Source organism: Hylobates moloch, unplaced genomic scaffold, assembly GCF_009828535.3.
Source record: "Hylobates moloch isolate HMO894 unplaced genomic scaffold, HMol_V3 SCAFFOLD_1, whole genome shotgun sequence".
Taxonomy (NCBI): domain Eukaryota; kingdom Metazoa; phylum Chordata; class Mammalia; order Primates; family Hylobatidae; genus Hylobates; species Hylobates moloch.
The window spans coordinates 101057946-101079968 of NW_026652276.1; the positions used below are offsets into that span (position 1 = coordinate 101057946).

Below are 22023 nucleotides of genomic sequence, written 5' to 3' on the forward strand. Positions count from 1 at the left end.
TTTGTCATACTTGCCTTTTTTGTTCTATTTTTGAGACAGTCTCCGTCACTCAGGCTGGAGTACAGAGGCACAATTTCGGCTCACTGCAACCTCCACCTCCTGGGTTCAAGCGATTCTCATGCCTCAGCCACCCGAGTAGCTGGAATTACAGGCATGTGCCACTACACCTGGCTAATTTTTTTTTTTTTTTTTTTTTGTATTTTTAGTAGAGACAGGGTTTCACGATAGTGGCCAGGCTGGTCTCAAACTCCTGACCTCAGGTGATCTGCCTTTCCTAGCCTCCCAAAGTGCTAGGATTACAAGCGTGAGCCACCGTACCTGGTCTGTTTTTACTTTCTTATGGTGGTCTGGAACCAAACCTGCATTATCTTTGAGGTATACCCATATATTGATCTTGCATTGTGCAGTCTTGCTGAATGTGTATGTTTTTATACCTCTACAATTTTTTTTATTGTACACATATATTATCTACTCACAACAATGGTGATGTAAAAATCTCAGGTAGGCATTTATCCCCTAGGAAGCCTGCCCCACACCCCCACCGGGATTTACCCGAGGGAGATAGGGGAGGGGAGCGTTACCCCATCTTAAACTTTTTGGGAGCAGCAGTAGGAATCTGTGTCTCCCATAGGCTGGAATAGAACACGGTCTAGCACATCTTAGCCTCCTTAAATGACTTTATTGACAAAATGAAGGAAGAAGTGAAGCAGAGGTGAGCAAGCAGCCAGCACCTCCTTCCACTGAAGAGCCTGCTGCAGGCAGGTTTCCCTGTTGTCTAAGCCGTGATCTGCCATCCTGGAGAATTTACCTGCCCATTCTGGTTTTGCACTGTGGGGAGAGAGAAGACAGTAATCTTTCTTCCCCAAGACAGCCTTTCAGATAGATGTTGACAGCCAGAATGGCAGATGTACTTGGAAGGGCTTTGTAAACTCAAGGAGAATAGAAATGCTTGTTGCTGTTTTTATCATCTTGGCTTTTAATCTTGTGCTATCCCCTGCCACAAATTTCCTCTATGGATCCCATACCCTTTCTCCAAGCCAGCGGCTTCTTCGGGGCCTCTCTAGTTTTCCTCTTAGAAACTTACTAAGTGGGGCTGGGTACGGTGGCTCACACCTGTAATCCCAGCACTTTGGGAGGCCAAGGCGGGTGGATCACTTGAGGTCAGGAGTTTGAGACCAGCCTGGCCAACATGGTGAAACCCCATCTACTAAAAATACAAAAATTAGCCAGGCGTGGTGGCAGGTGCCTGTAGTCCCAGCTACTCAGGAGGCTAAGGCAGGAGAATCACTTGAACCCGGGAGGTGGAGGTTGCAGTGAGCCGAGATCGTGCCACCTCACTGCAGCCTGGGTGACAGAGTGAGACTTCATCTCAAAAAAAAAAAAAAAAATTAAAACCCTCAAGATTTGGCCTGCGTACGTGTCTGTTTTGGACAGCACCTGGCTCAGTCTTAGCTGACTTCTAGTGTTTAATGTGGCCCTTCAAATCATGCTTTGCTCTTGAAAACATTCTACAGCCAGACTTCGAGCGCGACAAAACTACCCTATCATATCCCTGCAGCTTTGTTGATTTTTATTGGCCTATACTCCGACAGAGCTCATCGATTTGAAAATTCTTTTAATGGCCTGTGTTTATTTCTAAATCATTAGCTTGTAAACTCCCAGGGTATACAGGCTAGTGGATTGTTCTTGAATATGCTGTCATCACTGTGGTCTTAAATGTTGCTTAGGGACTGGGCGCAGTGGCTTACACCTGTAATCCCAGCACTTTGGGAGGCCGAGGCGGACGGATCATGAGGTCAAGAGACCGAGACCATCCTGGCTAACATGGTGAAGCCCCCGTCTTTACTAAAAAAAAAATACAAAAAAATTAGCCGGGTGTGGTGGTGGGCACCCGTAGTCCTAGCTACTTGGGAGGCTGAGGCAGGAGAATGGCATGAACCTGGGAGGCGGAGCTTGCAGTGAGCCGAGATCCCACCACTGCACTCTAGCCTGGGTGACAGAGAGAGACTCTGTCTCAAAAAAAAAAAAAAAATGTTGCTTAGGGTCCTGGTCCTCCAGGACTTTCCACATCTTGGCTTCCTGCTTGATTTGATCACGATGGGGAATAACCTATGGTGTGGTGGAAAGAAAGGTGCTGACTTTGGATATTAGCAAAGGTTATTAGCAAAGGTTAGTGATGTTGACCCAGTTTCTATCCAGACAGTGTCAGATACTTAATGTAGGAGGTTCCCACGTTTATAATTACAACAGCTCAACAAGGAGGGAGTTACTACCCTCACTTAATAGACAAAGGGATCAAGGCTTCAGACTATATATATATATACACACACACACATATATATACACAAAATATATATACACACACACACATATATATATATACACATATACACACACACACACACACACACACTTTGCTGCCCAGTCCTGGAGTGCAGTGGCATGGTCTTGGGTCACCGCAACCTCTGCCTTCTGGGTTCAAGCAATTCTCCTGCCTCAGCCTCCCAAGTAGCTGGGATTACAGGTGGCCACCACCACGCCTGGCTAATTTTTTGTATTTTTAGTAGAGATGGGGGTTTCACCATGTTGGCCAGGCTGGTCTTGAACTCCTGACCTTGTGATCTGCCTACCTTGGCCTCCCAAAGCACTGGGATTACAGGTGTGAGCCACCGTGCCTGGCCTTTTTTTTTTTTTGAGACAGACTCTCACTCTGTCTCACTCTAGCCCAGGCTAGAGTGCAGTGGCATGATCTCAGCTCACTGCAACTTCCGCCTCCAGGGTTCAAGCAATTCTCCTGCCTCAGCCTCCCGAGTAGCTGGGATTACAGGCATGCGCCACCATGCCTGGCTAATTTTTGTATTTTCAGTAGAGACAGGGTTTCACCATGTTGGCCAGGCTGGTCTCGAACTCCTGACCTCAGGAGATCCATCCGCTTTGGCCTCCCAAAGTGCTGGGATTTACAGGTGTGAGCCACCGTGCCCAGCCAAAGACTTCAGCATTTAAGTAACCTGCCTCCCAGTCACCCAGCCAGTGTGTGCTGGAACTAGGATTCAAACCCAAGTCTGTCTTTCCATCAAACCACACACTCTTTCCATTGACCATGTGGCCCCCAGCCCCAGTGTGCAATGCTAGGGGCCCCTAGGAGGGGCCAGGGGCCAGGTTCCAAGTAACTTGGTGGGTTTCTGCATCTGAGAAGTGAAGCTGGTGAGACAGCGGTTCCTTCACTGTTTTCCAAGAGCTGCCACGGCTTTGATCTTCACAGCAACCAAGATGTATCTCCCCACTTTGCAGATGAAAAAACTGAGGCCCAGAGAGGTTAATTCAGTGGTCCAGGCAGAGCACCTGTTCTATGTTGGAGCTAGAAATCAAACCCTGGTGTGCCAACAGCATGCCCAGGCTCTTGGCTGTGTGTGGCGTGGACTTGCCTACCACATGGGCATGGCCAGGCCCCTGTGTTACACTGGAGAAATGAGCCTTTTTTATTTCAAAATACACAGCACTTCTTGGCCGGGCACAGTGGCTCATGCCTGTAATCCCAGCACTTCGGAAGGCTGAGGTGGGTAGATCACTTGAGCTCGGGAGTGAACCACTGTGCCCGGCACTGTATGTTACTCTCTTAGAGATATGGCCAACTCTTGAGATCTGTAACCATCAGCTTTTACTAGATTATGCTGCAGTAACAAACAAACTGCTACAAATCTCAGTGGCCCGTGGCAACCAAAGATCGTTTCTTGTTCATGTGTCATGCTGACTGGGGGTTGGCTGTGACTGTGCCCCAGCCCTGTGAGTGGTCCTCATTCTAGGATCTCAGTGGAGGAAGCAGGTCCTATAAGGTCTTCGCAGCAGAGGGAGGGAGCACACTGGCTCTTAAATCTTAACGCTCAGATAAGACACCATCACTTAGATACCACTGGCCAAAGCATTTCATGTGGCCACTCCTGACATCCAGGGGGAAGTTGCTGTTACACTACAAGTCACGTGGCAGTGAGCAGAGATGTGTGACGCCTCCTCCAGGGAGCCTAGATGGTAGTTGGGAGCGGCAGCAGCATATTCCGTGTGACTCCAGGAGCCCACAGCACAGCCCTGCTGGCACTCACATGGTTGGGCACTTTCTCACCCCTTCCATATCTCAGAGATCTAGTGGATTTCTATGAACTTGTTTTCCAAACCTAGACTGAGTTTTTGTACTATCATAAGCAGATACTGATTGAGAGCTAGATTAAAATACCTTCCTATAGACATTTGTCTTTATCTTATTTTATTTGAGACAGGATCTCACTGTCACCCAGGCTGGAGTGCAGTGGTGCAATCATAGCTCATTGGAGCCTTGACCTCCTGGGCTCAAGGGATCCTCCTAAGGAGGTGGGACCCCAGGCATGCACCACCACGCCCACCCAGCCAAGTTTTTATTTTTTGTAGAGACAGGATCTTGCTACGTTGCCCAGGTTGATCTCGAACTCCCATGCTCAAATGTTCCTCCCACCTTGGCCTCCCAAAGTGCTGGGATTATAGGCGTGAGCCACTGTACCTACACATTTGTCTTTAAATGTAACACTTAGCCGGGTGCAGTGGCTCATGCCTGTAATCCCAGCACTTTGGGAGGCCGAGGCGGGCGGATCACCTGAGGTCAGGAGTTCGAGACCAGCCTGGCTAACATGGAGAAACCCCATCTCTATTAAAAATACAAAAATTCGCCGGGCATGGTGATGGGTGCCTGTAATCCCAGCTACTCGGGAGGCTGAGACAGAAGAATCGCTTGAACCTGGGAGGGAAGTTTGCAGTGAGCCGAGATTGCACCATTGCACTCCAGCCTGGGCGACAGAGCAAGACTCCATCTCAAAATAAATAAATAAATAAATGTAACACTACATTAAAAAAAAAAAAACCTTATGAAAGTGATGTTGCTGAAAACCTAACCGCAGAATCCAGTAGCAGCCATTAGTGCAGATGTGAGGGTCACTGCAGGAAGACAGCTGGAGAGTGCTGTTGGGTGTGTACAGTAGAGAAAGACACCTCCCAGGAGCTATTGCCAGCCAAGTGGCTGTCATCATCTCACAGCACACAAAACAGATGCTTACTACACAGAGAACTCTTTACTCTTTACATATTAAGCATTTCTTTTTCTTTTTACTTTTTTTTTTTTTTTTTTTTGAGACGGCGTCTCACTCTGTCTCCCAGGCTGGAGTGCAATGGCATGATCTTGGCTCACTGCAATCTCCGCCTCCCGAGTTCACGCCATTCTCCTGCTTTAGCCTCCCGAGTAGCTGGGATTACAGGTGCCCGCCACCACACTCAGCTAATTTTTAATAGTTTTAGTCGAGGCGAGGTTTCACCATGTTGGCCAGGCTGGTCTCGAACTCCTGACCTCAAGTGATCCACCCACCTTGGCCTCCCAAAGTGCTGGGATTACAGGCGTGAGCCACCACGCCTGGTCAAGAACTCTTTACATATTGAGCATTTTCATAAATATTTAAACCTGGATTCCCGAACCCTTGGGTCACGTCTGCAGACCATGCAGTTGACCATTGCAGAAGATATTAAAAGCATATTAAACACCCACTGTATGCCCGTGGTCGGGAGGAAAGACAGTTGATGCTACAGCTTAGTTTTCCAGGAATTCAGGATCCCTGAGTCAGGCAGCCTTATCTGTCATCTTAGAACTCCAGGACAGCCCCAGGTGGTGGTGGGAGTGGCCGCGGCTGGGAGATGGATCTGCTCTGAGCTTGCGGATCAGGGTAGCATTCCTGGGAGGCGCCTTCCAGGCGGAGGGGAAGTTGCTCATGTGTTCTGGGAACTGGGAGTGACTGGGTGTGGCAGGAGTGTGAGGCATGGCAGGAGGTGAGACTGAAAAAGAGGCTGATCCCTCAGAGCAAGACAGGTTTTACCCAAGGCCGCAGGCCAGTGTCTAACCGTCTCTAGATCCATCCTGGTTTAGCTTCTTCTAAATGGTTTTGTGTCTGTGTGAGAGTGTGTGTGAAATGGAGTTTTGCTATGTTGCCCAGGTTGGTCTTGAACTTCTGGGCTCAAGCGATCCTCCCACCCTGGCCTCCCAACGTGCTGGGATTACAGGCATGAGCAACGGTGCCGGCTCTAAATGGTTTTAAGGGCACTGTACCTACCTCACGCTAACGTGCACGCAGGCACGAGTGAGCTGGAACCCTAGCCTAGGATCCTCTCTTCAGCAATCCTTGCCTTAAGACCTCGCCTTAGACGTTTGCTCATTTACAGATCCCTCCCCTTCTCAGAGGGAGCCGTGTTACCAAGCCTTGGCTTGCACCTCCAAGGCATGCAGTGGGTGGGCTGGGCTCCCTGCAGGGAGTCAGGCAGGTGTGTGGGGGGCATGAAGGTGAGCAGGACACTGTCCCTTCCTCCCTCACTCTCACGGGTGCTCTTCCTGGCCGGTAGCCACGTGGACACCTGGGGGGAAGCTGTTCTGTGTGGCAGAGTCACTATGTTGTGTCTGGTACTGGGGCCCTTGCCAGGGTAGGTCAGTGACCCGTCCAGCCCCAGGAGGCTGCTGCTGTCTCCTCCTCGTGCAGATGAGGTGGGGCTGGCATTCAAAGCCCTGGCTCCCTCCCTCCCTCCCTCTAGGCTCAGAACAGCCCAGGAACCCAGCTCGAGGTCTGGAGGAAGTGGTGTGTGCAGATAGGTTTTGAGTGGACGGAGAGGTTAGCGAAGGGTGTTCCAAGTAAGCAAAGCACGGAACTAGGAAGTCACCAGCTGCAGCAGAGAAGTCACACGAAGAGACAACCCACCACAGACTGGGTGAGCTGCAGAGGGAGGATGGACCGAACTCCAACTTCAGGGTCATTCTGGTTTTTTTTTTTTTTTTAAGATAGGGTCTCGCTCGGTCGTCCAGGCTGGAGTGCAGTGGCTCAGTCATAGCTTACTCCAGCCTTGAACCCCTTGGCCCAAGCGATCCTCCCACCTCAGCCTCCGAGTAGCTGGGACTACAGGCGTGTACCACTGTGCCTGGCTAATTTGTATTTTTTTGTAGAGATAGGGTCTCACTATGCTGCCCAAGCTGGTCTTGAATTCCTGGGCTCAAGCCCTCCTCCCACCTCGGTTTCCCAAAGTGCTGGGATTACAAGTGCATGCCACCATGCCCAGCTAATTTTTATTTTTGGTAGAAATAGGGTCTCACTCTGCTGCCCAGGCTGGTCTTGAACTCCTGCCTCCATTTCCTAAATTGTTGGGATCACAGGCATGAGCCACTGCGCCCAGCCTTGAGGCCTATTCTTGTCTGTGGGGGCTGAGGGGACTTTATCATTTAGAAAAGGATCTTTTAAGTCGTCTCTTTTAAGAAACCTCATGGTTCATTTGCATACTGAATTAATTAAACTCATTGGCCTGACCATGTTCCTCAGGACTGGGCTGGAATTTCCCTGTGTTAGTGGAAGAGGGCACGGGGAGAGGACTGAGAGTCATGGTCCCTGTGATACAGCTCCAATGAGTGGAGGAACACTAGGGTTTTTGGTTTTTATGCCGGTTTGGATAAAATGACACGGATACACATGGAGTGATTTTTTTTTGTTTTGTTTTGTTCTGAGACGCAGTCTCGCTGTGTCGCCAGGCTGGAGTGCAGTGGCGTGATCTCGGCTCACTGCAACCTCTGCCTCCTGGGTTCAAGCAATTCTCCTGTCTCAGCCTCCTGAGTAGCTGGCATTACAGGCGCCCGCCACCATGCCCGGCTAATTTTTGTATTTTTAGTAGAGACAGGGTTTCACCATGTTGGCCAGGCTGGTCTACATCTCCTGACCTCGTGATCCACCCGCCTTGGCCTCCCAAAGTGCTGGGATTACATGTGTGAGCCACCACGCCTGGCTCAGTGGAGTGGTTTTAAAACCCCGGTGTCCACGGGGCTGGTTCCTTCTGCAGGCTGTAGGGGAGAATCTACTGTGTCCCTGTCCCAGCTTCTGGTGGTTTCCTGGTCATCTTCGTCTTGTAGATCATCAGCCCAGTCTCTCCTTCATCTCCCTGTGATATCCTACCTGTCTACATGTCTGTCTCTGTGTCCAGGGGGCCCAGGCTAATGACCTTGCCTTACCTTGATCACCTGCAGAGACCCTAGCTCCAAATAAGGTCACCTTCACAGGTATTGGGGGTCAGGACTTCATCATCTTTCAAGAGACACAATTCAACCCATTATAGCCCTGAAGTGTGCTGTGTAAATTACCAAACCCCACATCCCGGGGAATAACCCAAACAGGAGACAGGAGGACAGAGTTCAGGATCCTTCCTGATCCCAGCCCTTGCCTCCAGGAGACGCAGCCACCCGGTACCCTGAGTCGGAATACCTGGGAAGTGAGGGGCCCTCCCTAGGCAGATCCTAAGCCAGAAAGAGAAGCCTCTGTGTGGCCGTCAAGCGGTATGGACAGCAGCCGGGGCTGGACAGACTCCAGAAAGCTGGACAGACTCTGCTACCCACCTGCCTCTCTTAGAAGAGCCCCAGGGAGCGTTCCAATTCATCTGGAGAAGCAACTCCAAATCCATTGCTTACTCTAGACATCTGTAATATGTGAGCTTAGGTACAGTTGAAACAGTGCCATTTAGACAGTTCCCAAAATTTGTAATAGATATGGAGAAAGATACATGGTATGACAGGGAAAGAAAGCACAACACACAATCTTACGTATAGGCTGATTTCAAGTATGTACATACACACACGCGTTTTAAGCAGCTTGATTGAGATATAATTCACATACCATATAATTCACCCATTTAAAGTCTGGAGTTCATTGACTTTTAGGATATTCACAAAGTTGCACAGCTGTCACCACAATTGTCAAACGTTTTCATCACCCCAAAAGGAAATCCCACACCCTTCAGTTGGCATCCACCAGCCCCTCCTTCCCACCCACCCGCAGTCCGAGACCACTCTAATGTATAATACTTCTCTTTTGTTTGCCTGTGTGTCTGCATTTCATGTAACTTTATTTTTTTTGAGACGGAGTCTTGCTCTGTTGCCAGGCTGGACTACAGTGGTGCGATCTCAGCTCACTGCAACCTCCACCTCCCAAGTACTAAGCGAAGCAATTCTCCTGCCTCAGCCTCCTGAGTAGCTGAGATTACAGGTGCACGCCACCATGCCCAGCTAATTTTTGTATTTTTAGTAGAGATGGGGTTTCATCATCTTGGCCAGGCTGGTCTCGAACTCTTGACCTCATGATCTGCCCACCTGGGCCTCCCAAAGTGCTGGGATTACAGGCGTGAGCCACCGCACCTGACCGCAACTCTATTTTTTTTTTTTTTTTATAATTAGGAAAAAAAATTAGAAATAAAGACCTGATAGTCTGACTCCTGCCGGTGAGTGGTGGATTTTAATTATACTTTTAAATTTTTTTTCTGTATTTTTGATATTTTTCTGATCACACAATGAGCATGAGTTGCTAATAATGGGGGAGGGGGTTATTTTAAAAACAAAGCGTGGTCTTGTCATATCAATAGTCCTTGTAGGCAAGGCATGGTGGCTCATGCCTGTAGTCTCTCCTGACCCCTGAAGTCAGGAGTTCAAGACCAGCCTTGCCAACATGACAAAACCCCGTCTCCACTAAAAATACAAAAAAAAAAATTAGCTGGGTGTGGTAGCGCACTCCTGTAGTCTCAGCTACTTGGGAAGCTGAGGCAGGAGAATTGTTTGAACCTGGGAGGCGGAGGCTGCAGTGAGCTGAGACTGCACCACTGCACTCCAGCCTGGGCAACAGAGCAAGCCTCCATCTCAAAAAAAAAGTCCTTGCATATTGTTCTGAAACTCTACTCAACACCAAATTCACAACCTTGTTTTTTGTTTTTTGTTTTTTTAATTTGAGACAGAGTCGTTGTGTTGCCCAGGCTGGAGTGCAGCTGCGTGAACACAGCTCACTGCAGCCTCGAACACCTAGGCTCAGGCAGTCCTCCCACCTCAGCCTCGCAAGTAGCTGGTATTACAGGTGCATTGCCACCCCACCCAGCTAATTTTTTTGTTTTTTGTAAAATTTTTATTTTTAAATTTTAATTTGTAGATAGCTCTTATTTTGCCCAGGGTGGTCTTGATCTCCTGGGCTCAAGCCATCCTCCTGTCTCGGGCTCCCACAGTGCTGTGATTACAGGCGTGAGTCACCACACCTGGCCCAGAATCACAGCCTTATCTTTTCAGGTTGAGGGGGGTGGAAATGTGTCTGAGTTCCAAACAATTGACTTCAGATTGGAATCTTGGTGCACAGCTTGTTAGAAGTTGGAAATGCTTGCATTGCACTAGGCTGCTATGCATTCGATTTTCTAGGCCCAGCTCCCGCTAGCCATCGTCCCCCAATTCTGAGCGCTCCATATCCTTAATCAGGAGACCTCTCTCAGCCCTTAACGGACTGCCTGGTGGCTCAGGTGAGAGGCCCTGTAATTAAACCATATCCTTTGCCTCTGTAATAACATCGGAGACAGCATAGTTCTAGGAGGGGACAGACAGAATATATAATTTCCTGTCCTTTGCCTGAGCCAGTATGACATTGGTACATGTGCAGTCTTGCGTGTTTCGGCTGTGAAGTGCGAGCTGTTGTCTCAGCAGGTGTGTAGGTAAGCTAAATATTCTAACAAGTCCGTCCAACCACGGCAGGCTCTTTGCATATGCATCCAGCATAGTTGATGAACAGACGTCTACACTAGAGGAAACTGGCTCAGCTAGTCAGTTCACAAAACAAACCAATCCTGGCCACCATCGCAAAACCTTGCCAGTTGCCTAATCTGGAATTCCCAGGACCGTCCTCGATTCACCTTTTTCTTCTGGGCCTCACGTCAACTGTGTGTGTCACTGATCTCTCCAGCCGCCCCCTCCTCCTCCTCAACACCCACAACCACTGCCCAGCGCATCTCACTCGGATGAAAGCAGTGATATCCGAGGGGTCTCTTCCTCCCTGCCCCCTCCTGTGCTCTTTCCACCCTGACTGCTGCCCAGGTGATGAGGGTCACCCTGCACCATGTGCGCTTGTGCCCCTCAAAATTGCACCCCACTTGCTTGTCCAACTGTGTCACCCATAGCTCCCACATATGTATCCGCTTTCCCACCCGGCAGACTCTCGTGGGTCCCCTATGCCCCATGGTGTGTTGTAGCCATGTTGGTAGATTCTTAATCTGGACTCCAGGAATGGAGCACAAGCTGACATGCGAATGAGTGTCTTAGAACACATAGGCCAGATGCAGTGGCTCACGCCTGTAATCCCAGCACTTTGGGAGGCTGAGGCGGGCAGATCACCCGAGGTCAGGAGTTCGAGACCAGCCTGGACAACATGATAAAACCTTGTCTCTACTAAAAATACAAAAATTAGCCCAGCATGGTGGTGGGCGCCTGTAATTCCAGCTACTTGGGAGGCTGAGGCCAAGAATCGCTTGAACCTGGGAGGCAGAGGTTGCAGTGAGCTGAGATCATGCCACTGCACTCCAGCCTGCGCGACAGAGCAAGACTCTGTCTCAAAAAAAAAAAAAAAGAATTTTATGAAATTCTTTACTCCCGGGATTTGAATGCGTTCATCCGTTTACATGCAGCGTATTACCTGTCCACCTGGGTGAAATGCTTTTTAAGACTCTGCTCCAAGGTCACAACTTTACTGCCTGAAGTTCCCTTCTCCATGTCCCCAGGAATTTAATTACTTGTTAATTACATACCTGTTTCCCTCCTAGACCCTGAGCTCCTGGGGGTAGAAACTGTCTTTTCCCGCCCACCTCTGATCCCCAGCAGTGTCTAGCACATGGCCAGCTCTTAAGTGAGTACTTGGAGAAGAAAAAGACCAGGAAGGGCATGCCAGACCTTTCTCTATGGAAGACCCACCCAGTGTTCCCTGCTTGTAGAGTGAATGGCTCCATACTCCCAAATCTCTGCTCCTCCCTCGTTTACCTTCATGAACAGGGTCCTTTTGTGTTTGCAGGCATTTCCTCTAAGAGATTGAAGCCCAGTTGTCAAGCATCTACGCAGAGGAATCAGACTTCCGCTTGCTACGGGAATTCACTCGATGTGTAATACTTTGTAAATTACCTCTTGACAAATGTTGAGCTCTTTGTTTTTCTTTTCTTTCTTTCCTTCCCTTTCAGATTGATGCACTGAGTAAAAGAAGCAAAGAAGCTGAAGCAGCTTTCTTGAATGTCTACAAAAGATTGATTGACGTCCCAGGTAAGCCCTGGCACTAATGGCCCACCAGTGGGGGGCGTTGTGTCTGGTGAGTTGGTGGGTTTTAGGCTCATTCTTCTTGGCTTTCCTAAGGAAAATAAATACGCCATCAGTGGCAACTTCCCGCCAAGAAACCAGGGAGTGCAGGACACGTGAATTCTCCACAACCCAGACTTTGGGTATGGAGGGAAATTGGATGCACTTGTTGAAGTACTCACGTAATCTCTAGGGGATGACTTCGTAAAAGCAGAGACCCAAATCTCTGGGGCTACAGCATAAAACCCTGCACGTACTGCAGAGAAGATTCAGACCTGATGTGTGTGTGCTGTGTGGAAGTCCCTCATACTGCTCAACGCCACCTTTAAGACTTTAGGAATGGCCCTACTAAGACACCTGGAGTGTCCCGCTCCCCTGCCAGGTCATCCAAGATCAGTGGCCCCTGGACAAGCCCTTCACTTAAGGGTTATGGGCAGAGGGTAACTGATAATCCTTGCAGCTACAACCAAGTATATCAGTTGTTTCTTTTATTTTTTTTTATAATTTTATTTATTTTTGAGACAGGGTCTCGCTCTGTCGCCCAGGCTGGAGTGCAGTGGCACAATCTCTGCTCACTGCAACCTGCACCTCCCGGACTCAAGCGATCCTCCCACCTCAACCTCCTAAGTGGCTGGGAGGTACATGTCACCACACTCAGCTAATTTTTGTATTTTTTGTACAATGAGTGCGATAAGGTCTCACTGTATTGCCCAGGCTGGTCTCGAACTCCTGGGTTCAAGCTATCCTCCCACCTCAGCCTCCTAAAGTGCTGTGAGGTTACGGGCAGGAGCCACCACACCCGGCTCTGTTTCTTCGTTTAGAGGGATTGAAGAATTAAAATTTAAATATGTTCGCGAGGCATTCTAAGAGGTGATGTCTTCCGATTCTTTATTCTGGAAAAGTGAGAAGGCATGTAGAGTGCCTTGAACTCTCTGGTCCTGTTTGTGGGTCCTCGATTGCCTTAGAATCTGGAGTAAGGTGATGGACATAACTACGTGGGGCCCAGCTCAGCCCTGGAGAGATGCTGATCAGAAAATTAGGAAAGTCACTTGATACCTTTCTCTGCCAAGCAAGGAATTGGAATTACCACCACCCTCCCCTCCCCAGCCATTACAGTTGCGCACTTGCGTTTGTTAGCAATTCTCTGAATATCATTGACATCATTAGAGCTACATTAACAGAGCGAGGCAGACTCAGGTCTCCTTTGTACCTGTACTTGTGTTCTGATTCAGGTCCACCACGGGCTTTGCTGTCCCCTCTTGGAGCTGGGATTAATAGAGGCCACACCAAACACGGGATGGCAGGAAGCACTTCGGACAGGGAATGGGGAGACCCAGATTCTCCTTCCCTGGATGACATTCCTTTTCCTCTCTGGACTTCAGTGTTCTCATCTGTAAAATGGAACAGGGTCAGGGAACAGCCTAACTGTAGAGAATGGTTTGCTTTGTTCTAAACTTTTGCTGTCTTAGGAGCTTATCTAGTTAGTAGTTCCGAATTCTAGCCTTTTGGTTTTCTGTGAGAGTTTGTATCTGACTAGGAGTTCCCTGAAGAACCTGACTGAGCCTCACGAGGAGGCTCTTTCGCAGTAAAGTGGATCAGAGTGTTACCACTGGTGGGTGTCCAGGTTCTTGGCGTTTTGAGCAATGAATTGGACAAAATGCACAAAGCAAGGAAAGAATGAAGCAACAAAAGCAGATTATTTACTGAAAATGAAAGTACACTCCACAGGGTGAGAGTGGGCTGAGCAGCCACTCAAGGGCCCAGATACAGATTCTTCTCGGGTCCAAATATCCCCTGGAGGTTTCCCTTTGGCAATTGGTGTTCACCCCATGTAAATGAAGTGCTGGCCCGCAATCAGTCTGATCAATTGCAGAAAGCAACCAACCAGAGGCTGAAGTGAAGTTACAAAGGTCACACTCCTATGCAAACATCTTGATTGGTTGTGGAAAGTAACCAATCAGAGGCTAAATTGAAGTTACAAAGTTGCACTTCTATGCAAACGAAGACTTGGCCCTGCAATCAGTCTGATTGGTTGCAACCAATCAGAGGCTGAAGTTACAAAGTTACGCTTCTCTGCAAACATCTGATTGGTTGCAGAAAGCAGCTAATCAGAGGTACTGCAGGGCAGAAAAGATGGAGATTTGCAAAGGAAGTAGCCGCTGGTCCTTTTGTTACTTAGGCGTGGAAAGTGGGGGTTTTTCCTTCGATTTAGTTCTAGGAAGTCAGGGTGAATTGGCCTTTGGTTCCCTGCCTGCAGACCCTATTCTCGGGCCTCAAGAGCACTGTGTCTCAGGCGTCAGCAGCCTGACAGGCATCACTGGCATTTTCTTGTGCGTAAGGTAGTGACTGAGAATTTTCTCTCTGGACTATGTCATGTCCATGCTGACGCAGGGATAAAGAATTTACAGAAAAAGCGTGACCTGGGCCTTGAGAAATTTTATTTTGTGTTTCGAAAGAGTTCATTCTTTGACTTTTTGTTGGTTCCTCGGGCTCAGGAAGGTTCTGCTCCGTTCTATTCCCAGAAGTTCTTGCTACCACTTCTGGGAGCAGGATCCCTGAAGGGGAGAGTTTTGCAGCTGAGAACTTTGTCCAGTTGGTGACTTAGTCGAAAGAAGACTGGCTCACTTCATCTTTGCCAGAGACCCAAAGACTCTTTAGCTGCTGTTTTCTAAATAATATGTAATCTCTTTTCTTTTTTTCTGAGACAGAGTCGCACTCTGTCAAAGAGGCTGGAGTGCAGTGACGTGATCTTGGCTCACTGCAACCTTCACCTCCCAGGTTCAAGCAATTCTCCTGCCTCAGCCTCCCACATAGCTGTGATTACAGGCACCCGTCACCACACCCAGCTAATTTTTGTACTTTAGTAGAGACAGGGTTTCACCATGTTGGCCAGGCTGGTCTCAAGCTCCTGACCTCAGGTGATCCGCCTGCCTCAGCCTCCCAAAGCGCTAGGATTGCAGGCGTCAACCACCATGCCCAGCCTAGCTGCTCTTTTCTAAATAACCTGTAATCTCTTTTCAAAAAGTCAAATTTGTACCTCAATTTTTCCCTAGTGAAATTTTCCAACTGGGCAGTCACTTTAAAACATTGCTAGGTTTATTTCTCTGCAGTTATGTTCTGTGTTAATTTCCCATAGAAAAAAGACCATTTTTCTCGTCAACGTTTCCTCTTTACCTGAGCCGACCTTGTCCATGTACATGTACAAATTTTATAGAATTTTCATCATAGCATGCATATATGTTCATATTCTGCCTTTCTCACTCAATATTATGATTATTATTACCGTAAGCATTTTCGTATATTGGTAATATTCTTCACAATTTTTATTTCTGGCTAGAGAATTGAAGTTTGCAGTTTAAATTGATGAATGGTGGGAGCAAAGAATGTTTGATGTTTTCTGTAATACTAAAAGTCAATCAGAATACATCTACATTCCACATAGATCACTTTCACCCACCGCCTCCCAGGTATTTCTTACAAATGCTGTGATCTGCCAGATCTAACAAGTTACTTGCAAAGCAGGAATGGTGCTCGGAGCACTCTCCCTGTGTTTTGAAGTCTGATTATTGCTCAGATGCAGTCATTCTGTGGCTGAGGCTTACAGGAAGGGCCTGGTCAATAGCGATGATGCATTTACTGACAGTCACTCAGTCGAGGGGAGTCGGGATGCCTTAACTGTCTGCATACTTCAGGCCTTAATCCAGTGGAATCCAGAAACATTAGTAGGGTGCGGTAAGTTCTGCTAGTTGCAAGAGACAGCAACTCACACTGTCACAGGAAAAGGGAGGAAGCCCTTGGAAATAATGCAACAGGCATTCCAGCTATATGCCGCACAGCCCTGCTCCTGGATCACAGGGAGGGCCGCCAAGCTGGCCCCAGGAACAACGGAGCCAGAATCCCACCCAGCCCAGGAGTGACAGGCACCTGACCCATCCAGCTCCCACCTGCTTCCCCTTCCTGAAGTTTTATTTATTTGTGCATTTCCTTGTTGCTTATCTCTGGGTCTCATTAGAGTGACAGCTCCTTGAGGATAGGGCTTTGCATTGTGGCTCTCTGCCCAGGGCCTGGCACGTAACAGGTGGGACATAGTGAATGACTGAAGGAGTCAGTGGACCCAAATTCCCGCCACTCCCACTGAGTCCTCAGCAGTGGAGTTCACCAAGGGTTGCACTGGTGACTCTCAGAGCTTTGTCCCTGGTCCAGGTCTTACTCCTGAGTGCCAGCTTGCATATCTGACTGCCGCCTGGACTTTCCCGCTGGGATGGCTGGTGGGCACCCACCTGATGTGTCCGGCAGAAGCCGTCTTCTTACTGCCTTCCTTCTTTTGGCGGGTAGCATCACCTCCCACCTTGCTGCTCATGTTCTGAGCTTTTTGTTTTTCTTGAGATGGGGTCTCACTCTGTCACCTGGGCTTGAGTACAATGGTGTGATCTCTGCACACTGCAACCTCTGCCTTCTGGCTTCAAGCAATTCTCGTGCCTCAGCCTCCCAAGTAGCTGGGATTACAGGCGTGCGCCACCACACCTGGCTAATTTTTGTATTTTTAGTAGAGATGAGGTTTCACCATGTTGGCCGGGCTGGTCTCGAACTTCTGACCTCAGATGATCCGCCCCCCTCAGCCTCTGAAAGTGCTGGGATTACAGGCGTGAGCCACCATGCCTGGCCTGTGTTCTGAGCATTTTGTCACCAACTCTGGCCATCCAACCTCTAGGATGTGTCTCAATTCCAGCCACTTCCCTTCATCCAAATTCCTGCCCTACAGTCTGCAGTTCACGTTGACATGAGTCTAAGTGCTTACAGGGCAGCCAGGCTAATCGTCACCGACCCCTCTGGATTAACCTGTTGAGACGCCACTTCCTGACAGAGAGGCCTTCCTGGCCTCCCCAGCTGGTTTAGGGGACCCTTCCCATGCACACACACACCCTGGCCGGGGACCCTGCCGTTCACTTCATTGTAATTCCTTGGTAACTTTTGGCCGAGAGACTGGTTCAGTGCAGTTTTGTTCCTATTTCCTTTGTATCCACCCCAGTGCCTGCCATGTGGCAGAAACTCCATAAATATTGCTAAACGAATGCAGAAATTAATGAATCAAATTATTTCTTCAAAATGCTGAGTGTTTTTTTGGTCTCAGGCTCCTACTGTTCCCACTGAACCACCCTTCCGAGGTTGAAGCTTCCCAGTGAGGGCGAGCACTGCAGAGTGCTAAGACAAGTCAATTGCAGGAGAACAGAATGTATCTTTTATTGAGTTGTAGCAGTTTAATAGCTCTCAGAACTCTCATTTTACTTTGGTGTCACTCTATAAACATTTACATGCCTGCATAGACATTTATACAGCACTTAGCATTCAGAGTTGCCCAAACCAGCACATGCGTATCTGAGGACTTCGGCTTTGGGGCCGGCCCTTGGTGCCTGGGATCTGTGTTTGGTTTACCAGACGTCCCACCGGCGCCCCAAGCCCAGCACACAGGGTAGGATCTCCCTCCACCCCAGCTCATCCCCCACCACATGCCCCACCATCCCCACCCGCCCACTTCTCCCTCGGTGTTCTGGCTCCTCCCTCTTCTTCATCTTCCACCTTCTGTAATTTCCTTCACATTAAAGACACCAAGGCCGGGCGTGGTGGTTCACGCCTGTAACCCCAGCACTTTGGGAGGCCGAAGCGGGCAGCTCACCTGAGATCAGGGCTTTGCGACTAGCCTGGCCAACATGGTGAAACCTCGTCTCTACTAAAGAAATACAAGACATTAGGTGGGTGTGGTGGTGGGCACCTGTAATCCCAGCTACTTGGGAGGCTGTGGCAGGACAGTCGGTTGAACCCAAGAGGTGGAGGTTGCAGTGAACCGAGACTGTACTACTGCACTCCAGCCTGGGTGACAGAGCAGGACGGTCTAAAAAATAAATAAATAAAATTTAAAAAGAATAAAGACACCAAATAAGCATTTAGCAATACAGTAGCATTGAACCATCATGGTCCTCACGTACCCTCTGAGTAGGTTTGTTAGTTCAGACCTTGGTGTTTCTGTTCTTTTCATTTGCCACCAGATTGCTTCTTATTCCTTAGTCAGTTTCGTGAGCATTATCAGACTTATCTTCCTGGGTATTACTCGGGTCAATACCTAAGACCCCAGCACCCCTCATTCCCCCCACCATACCCCCAGGTCATCAAGAACCAGGCTGAGCCCCAGGGATACAACAGCCAGCTCAGTTCCTGCCCTCAGACTATAGAGCCTGGTGGGAATATGGGCATTAAAAAGTAATTGCAACCGGGTGCAGTGGCTCACACCTGTAATCCCAGCACTTTGGGAGGTTGAGGTGGCTGAATTACCTGCATTACTTGAGCCCAGGGGTTGAAGACCAGCCTGGGCAACACGGTGAAACCCTGTCTCTACAAAAGATACAAAAGTTAGCTGGGCATGGTGGCATACGCCTGTAGTCCCAGCTGCTCAGGAGGCTGCGGTGGGTGGATCACCTGAGCCCAGGAGGTCAAGGCTGCAGTGAGCCGAGAGCCAAGATCGCGCCACTGCAGTTCAGCCTGGGTGACAGAGTGGGACCCTGTCAAATTAAAAAAAAAAAAAATTAGAAAAAAGTAGAAAAAGTAATTGCACAAATAACTGAATTTTAGGTGCGATAAGCAAAGCCCACTGGGCAATGAGAGTATAGAATAAGGTGAATCAAGCAGGACAGAGACAGCTGCCCTCAGGTGGCACCAACTGAGGCCAGGAGAAGAAGCCACAGGAAGTAGTTTTCTGACCAGAGAAAGCAGCAGCAGGGAGGAGCTGGGACGGGAAGGAGACCAGCAGGTGAGGAGAATGTCGGGTCAATGGGGCTCAGTGAGCAGAAGAGGAAAAGGACCCAGGAGCAGCCAAGCCCTGCAGCAGCCAGATGGAGACACTGAAGTAGTCAGAGGGGCTGTGAATAATGACTCTGGGGATTGGGCGCAGTGGCTTTCTCCTGTAATCACTGTACTTTGGGAGGCTGAGGCAGGAGACGTATTTGAGGCCAGGAGTTCGAGACCAGCCTGGGCAACATAGCAAGACCCCCATCTCTTTAAAAAAACAAAAAAAAAAGATAAGTAAAATATGCAGCCTCTGTTTCTAATTGGAGACCAGCCTGGCAACATAGCAAGACCCTCCCATCTCTTTAAGAAAAAAATAAGTAAAATAGGCAGCTTCTGTCCCTTACTGTAATGAAATGAGAAATGTCTCTGCTCTTAAAATGTGACCCTCTCAGATAGCTGGGAATATTCTGGAATGACCGCTTCTAACAGGCTCTTGCATAGCTGGAATTTTACTGAGTTCTGAGCAAAATTATGACAGTATGCATAATTTGTCAGTAATTAACCTTGTGTGGGTGACTTGCTCTTGCTTCTTGATACTTCTCATATTTTTTGTTTTACAATGAGTATGTATTTTATTTCTACAATGGCGGAGAGCATAAATTAGTAAAATATTCAACTTGCAATCTTAGTTTCTGAATAGGCCTTATTAATGTATTGCAGATAAGAACTTAGTCAAGTAGTTGTAGGATAAAACACAAGTGTGACTTTTCTGTTCCAGAAACATCTTAGTAATGGTTTTGGGGGTTTTTGTTTGTTTTTTATTTTTTAGCGGCGGGGTCTCTGTTGCCCAACCTGGAGTGCACTGGTACCATCATAGCTCACTTAACAGCCTCCTGGCTCAAGTGATCCCCGTGCCTCAGCCTCCTGAGTAGCAGGAACTACAGGCACACTCCACCACACCTGGCTAATTTTTAAATTTTTTGTAGAGATGGGGTCTTGCCATGTTGCCGAGGCTGGTCTCAAACTCCTAGGCTCAAGCAATCCTCCCGCCTCGGCCTCCCAAAGTGCTGAGATTACAGGCATGAGCCACTGCACCCGGCCTAGTAATGGTGTATTTTAAAGAGTTCCTAGGTAGAAGAAAAAGACTAGGCACTCCAGAACTTCTGTGCTTTGGTTGCAAAGTTCACTGGAAGCATCTCTTTGCAAGTTGTCCTTGCCTCTGTCTATGACCTGCTATCAGAACCATATTTTACTGCTTGCTGAGATGCAGTTTAGCTCCTACAGACACAAACCCTTCAAACATAAAGGCAGTGCCTGGAAGGGTTTATTTTAAGATTTAAATCTTAGGAAGCATATTACCAGTGATATAAAATATTCATTGACTCATGAAACACTGCTAGAAGTCGCTGTTTCGTGACTGACTTGTCTCCCTTTATTTCCATAGGTTAACTGGTCTGCCTTTGTGAAAAGTAGATGTAGGTTTTTTGGAAGTCCTAAAAGAGAGCTGGCTGGAAAGAGTGCATTTGTAGGCCATTCCATTTTCAGAGCCTGCTCCCAAATGCCCGTGCTCTGAGGTCCTCCCCGCTCCGGGAGAGGTTTCATTTTGGATGTAGGAAAACCATCTCTCCTGGTGACTATCCTTGTCGGCCTAGCATCTGAGAATCTAGAAATAAAATGGAATGTCATCATTTTTGAGAACTGCTTTTTAATGCTCCTCCAGGAGAATAAAATAGCAATCTAGTTCTTGGTGCCTGCTACTTTCAAGTGAGGACACATTACAGGTTAAAATTAGAAAACACTGTTCTTTTATACTTCTTTCTCCGCTGCCTGCCCCTCACTCAAAGATCCCACATTAAGACTCCTGGAAAAAAAAGGTGAAGAAATCGGCCCAGCGTGGTGGCTCACGCCTATCCCAGCACTTTGGGAGGCCGAGGCGGGTCGATCACCTGAGGTCAGGAGTTCAAGACCAGTGTTACAAACATGGTGAAACCCCATCTCTACTAAAAATAGAAAAATTGGCTGAGCGTGGTGGCGTGTGTACCTATAATCTCAGCTACTCAGGATGCTGAGTCACGAGAATCGCTTGAACCTGGGAGGTGGAGGTGGCAGTGAGCCTAGATCATGCCACTGCACTTTAGCCTGGGCAACAGAGTGAGACTTTGTCTCAAAAAAAAAAAAAAAAAATGGGCCAGGCGCGGTGGCTCACGCCTGTAATTCCAGCACTTTGGGAGGCCGAGGCGGGCGGATCACGAGGTCAGGAGATCGAGACCATCCTGGCTAACACGGTGAAACCCCTTCTCTACTAAAAATACAAAAAATTAGCTGGGCGTGGTGGTGGGCGCCTGTAGTCCTAGCTACTCGGGGAGGCCGAGGCAGGAGAATGGCGTGAACCTGGGAGGCGGAGCTTGCAGTGAGCCGAGATCACGCCACTGCACTCCAGCCTGGGCGACAGAGCAAGACTCTGTCTCAAAAAAAAAAAAAAAAAAAAAGTGACAAAATCTTATGATTTCGTTAGAAATAGCCCCTGGTTTTCATGCCAAGATGTTCATCAATGTGCCACTTGGTAGCCTTCTCGAAGGCGATAGAAATGTGGCCGTTGCAGCCTGATTCTGTATGGTGACTCCAGTCCACGTATTCCAGGTCTCCTGGTGTTGGCAAACAAGACCTGGGACCCAGGGCCCCTCCGAAGAGCTCCCTGTAACTTCAGTAGCGGGAGACGTGCAGGATCCCTTTACAAATCCTCAGTTTGCCTTCATAAAACATTTTCATTCATGTGATTAAGAAGCAATCACAGACCCCAAACAAAACAGGACAGAAAGAGGAACTGGCTCTGGAAGAACAAAGCCCTGTGGGTGGCGGATAATGTGCTGACTCCTGTCCAGGATACAGGTCCCTGGCCCCAAGCTGGTCCTGAAACAGCCTCGGGGGAGGAGGCTATATGCTCTGTCCCAGTTACACTCAGGCCCCGGCATTAGGGAAATTGGAAACCAGGCATGGAAGCAGCGTCCCTACCTTCTTCGTCCAGGTTCACAAACCTGGAGCTCAATCCGCCTCTCCATGTAGGACACTGTATG

General features: G+C 48.6%; 1 protein-coding gene across 6 annotated transcripts in view; it reads left to right on the top strand.

Annotated features, from left to right (window-relative positions):
- The window catches only part of CUX1 (cut like homeobox 1), a 472474-nt gene that overhangs the window by 246868 nt on the left and 203583 nt on the right, over positions 1-22023 (top strand). For all 6 annotated transcript variants that reach the window (XM_032756129.2, XM_032756134.2, XM_032756132.2 and 3 more), the window contains exon 4: positions 12058-12136. In XM_032756129.2, the coding sequence (XP_032612020.1) occupies positions 12058-12136 (79 nt within the window). The remainder of the gene's footprint in view (positions 1-12057; positions 12137-22023) is intronic.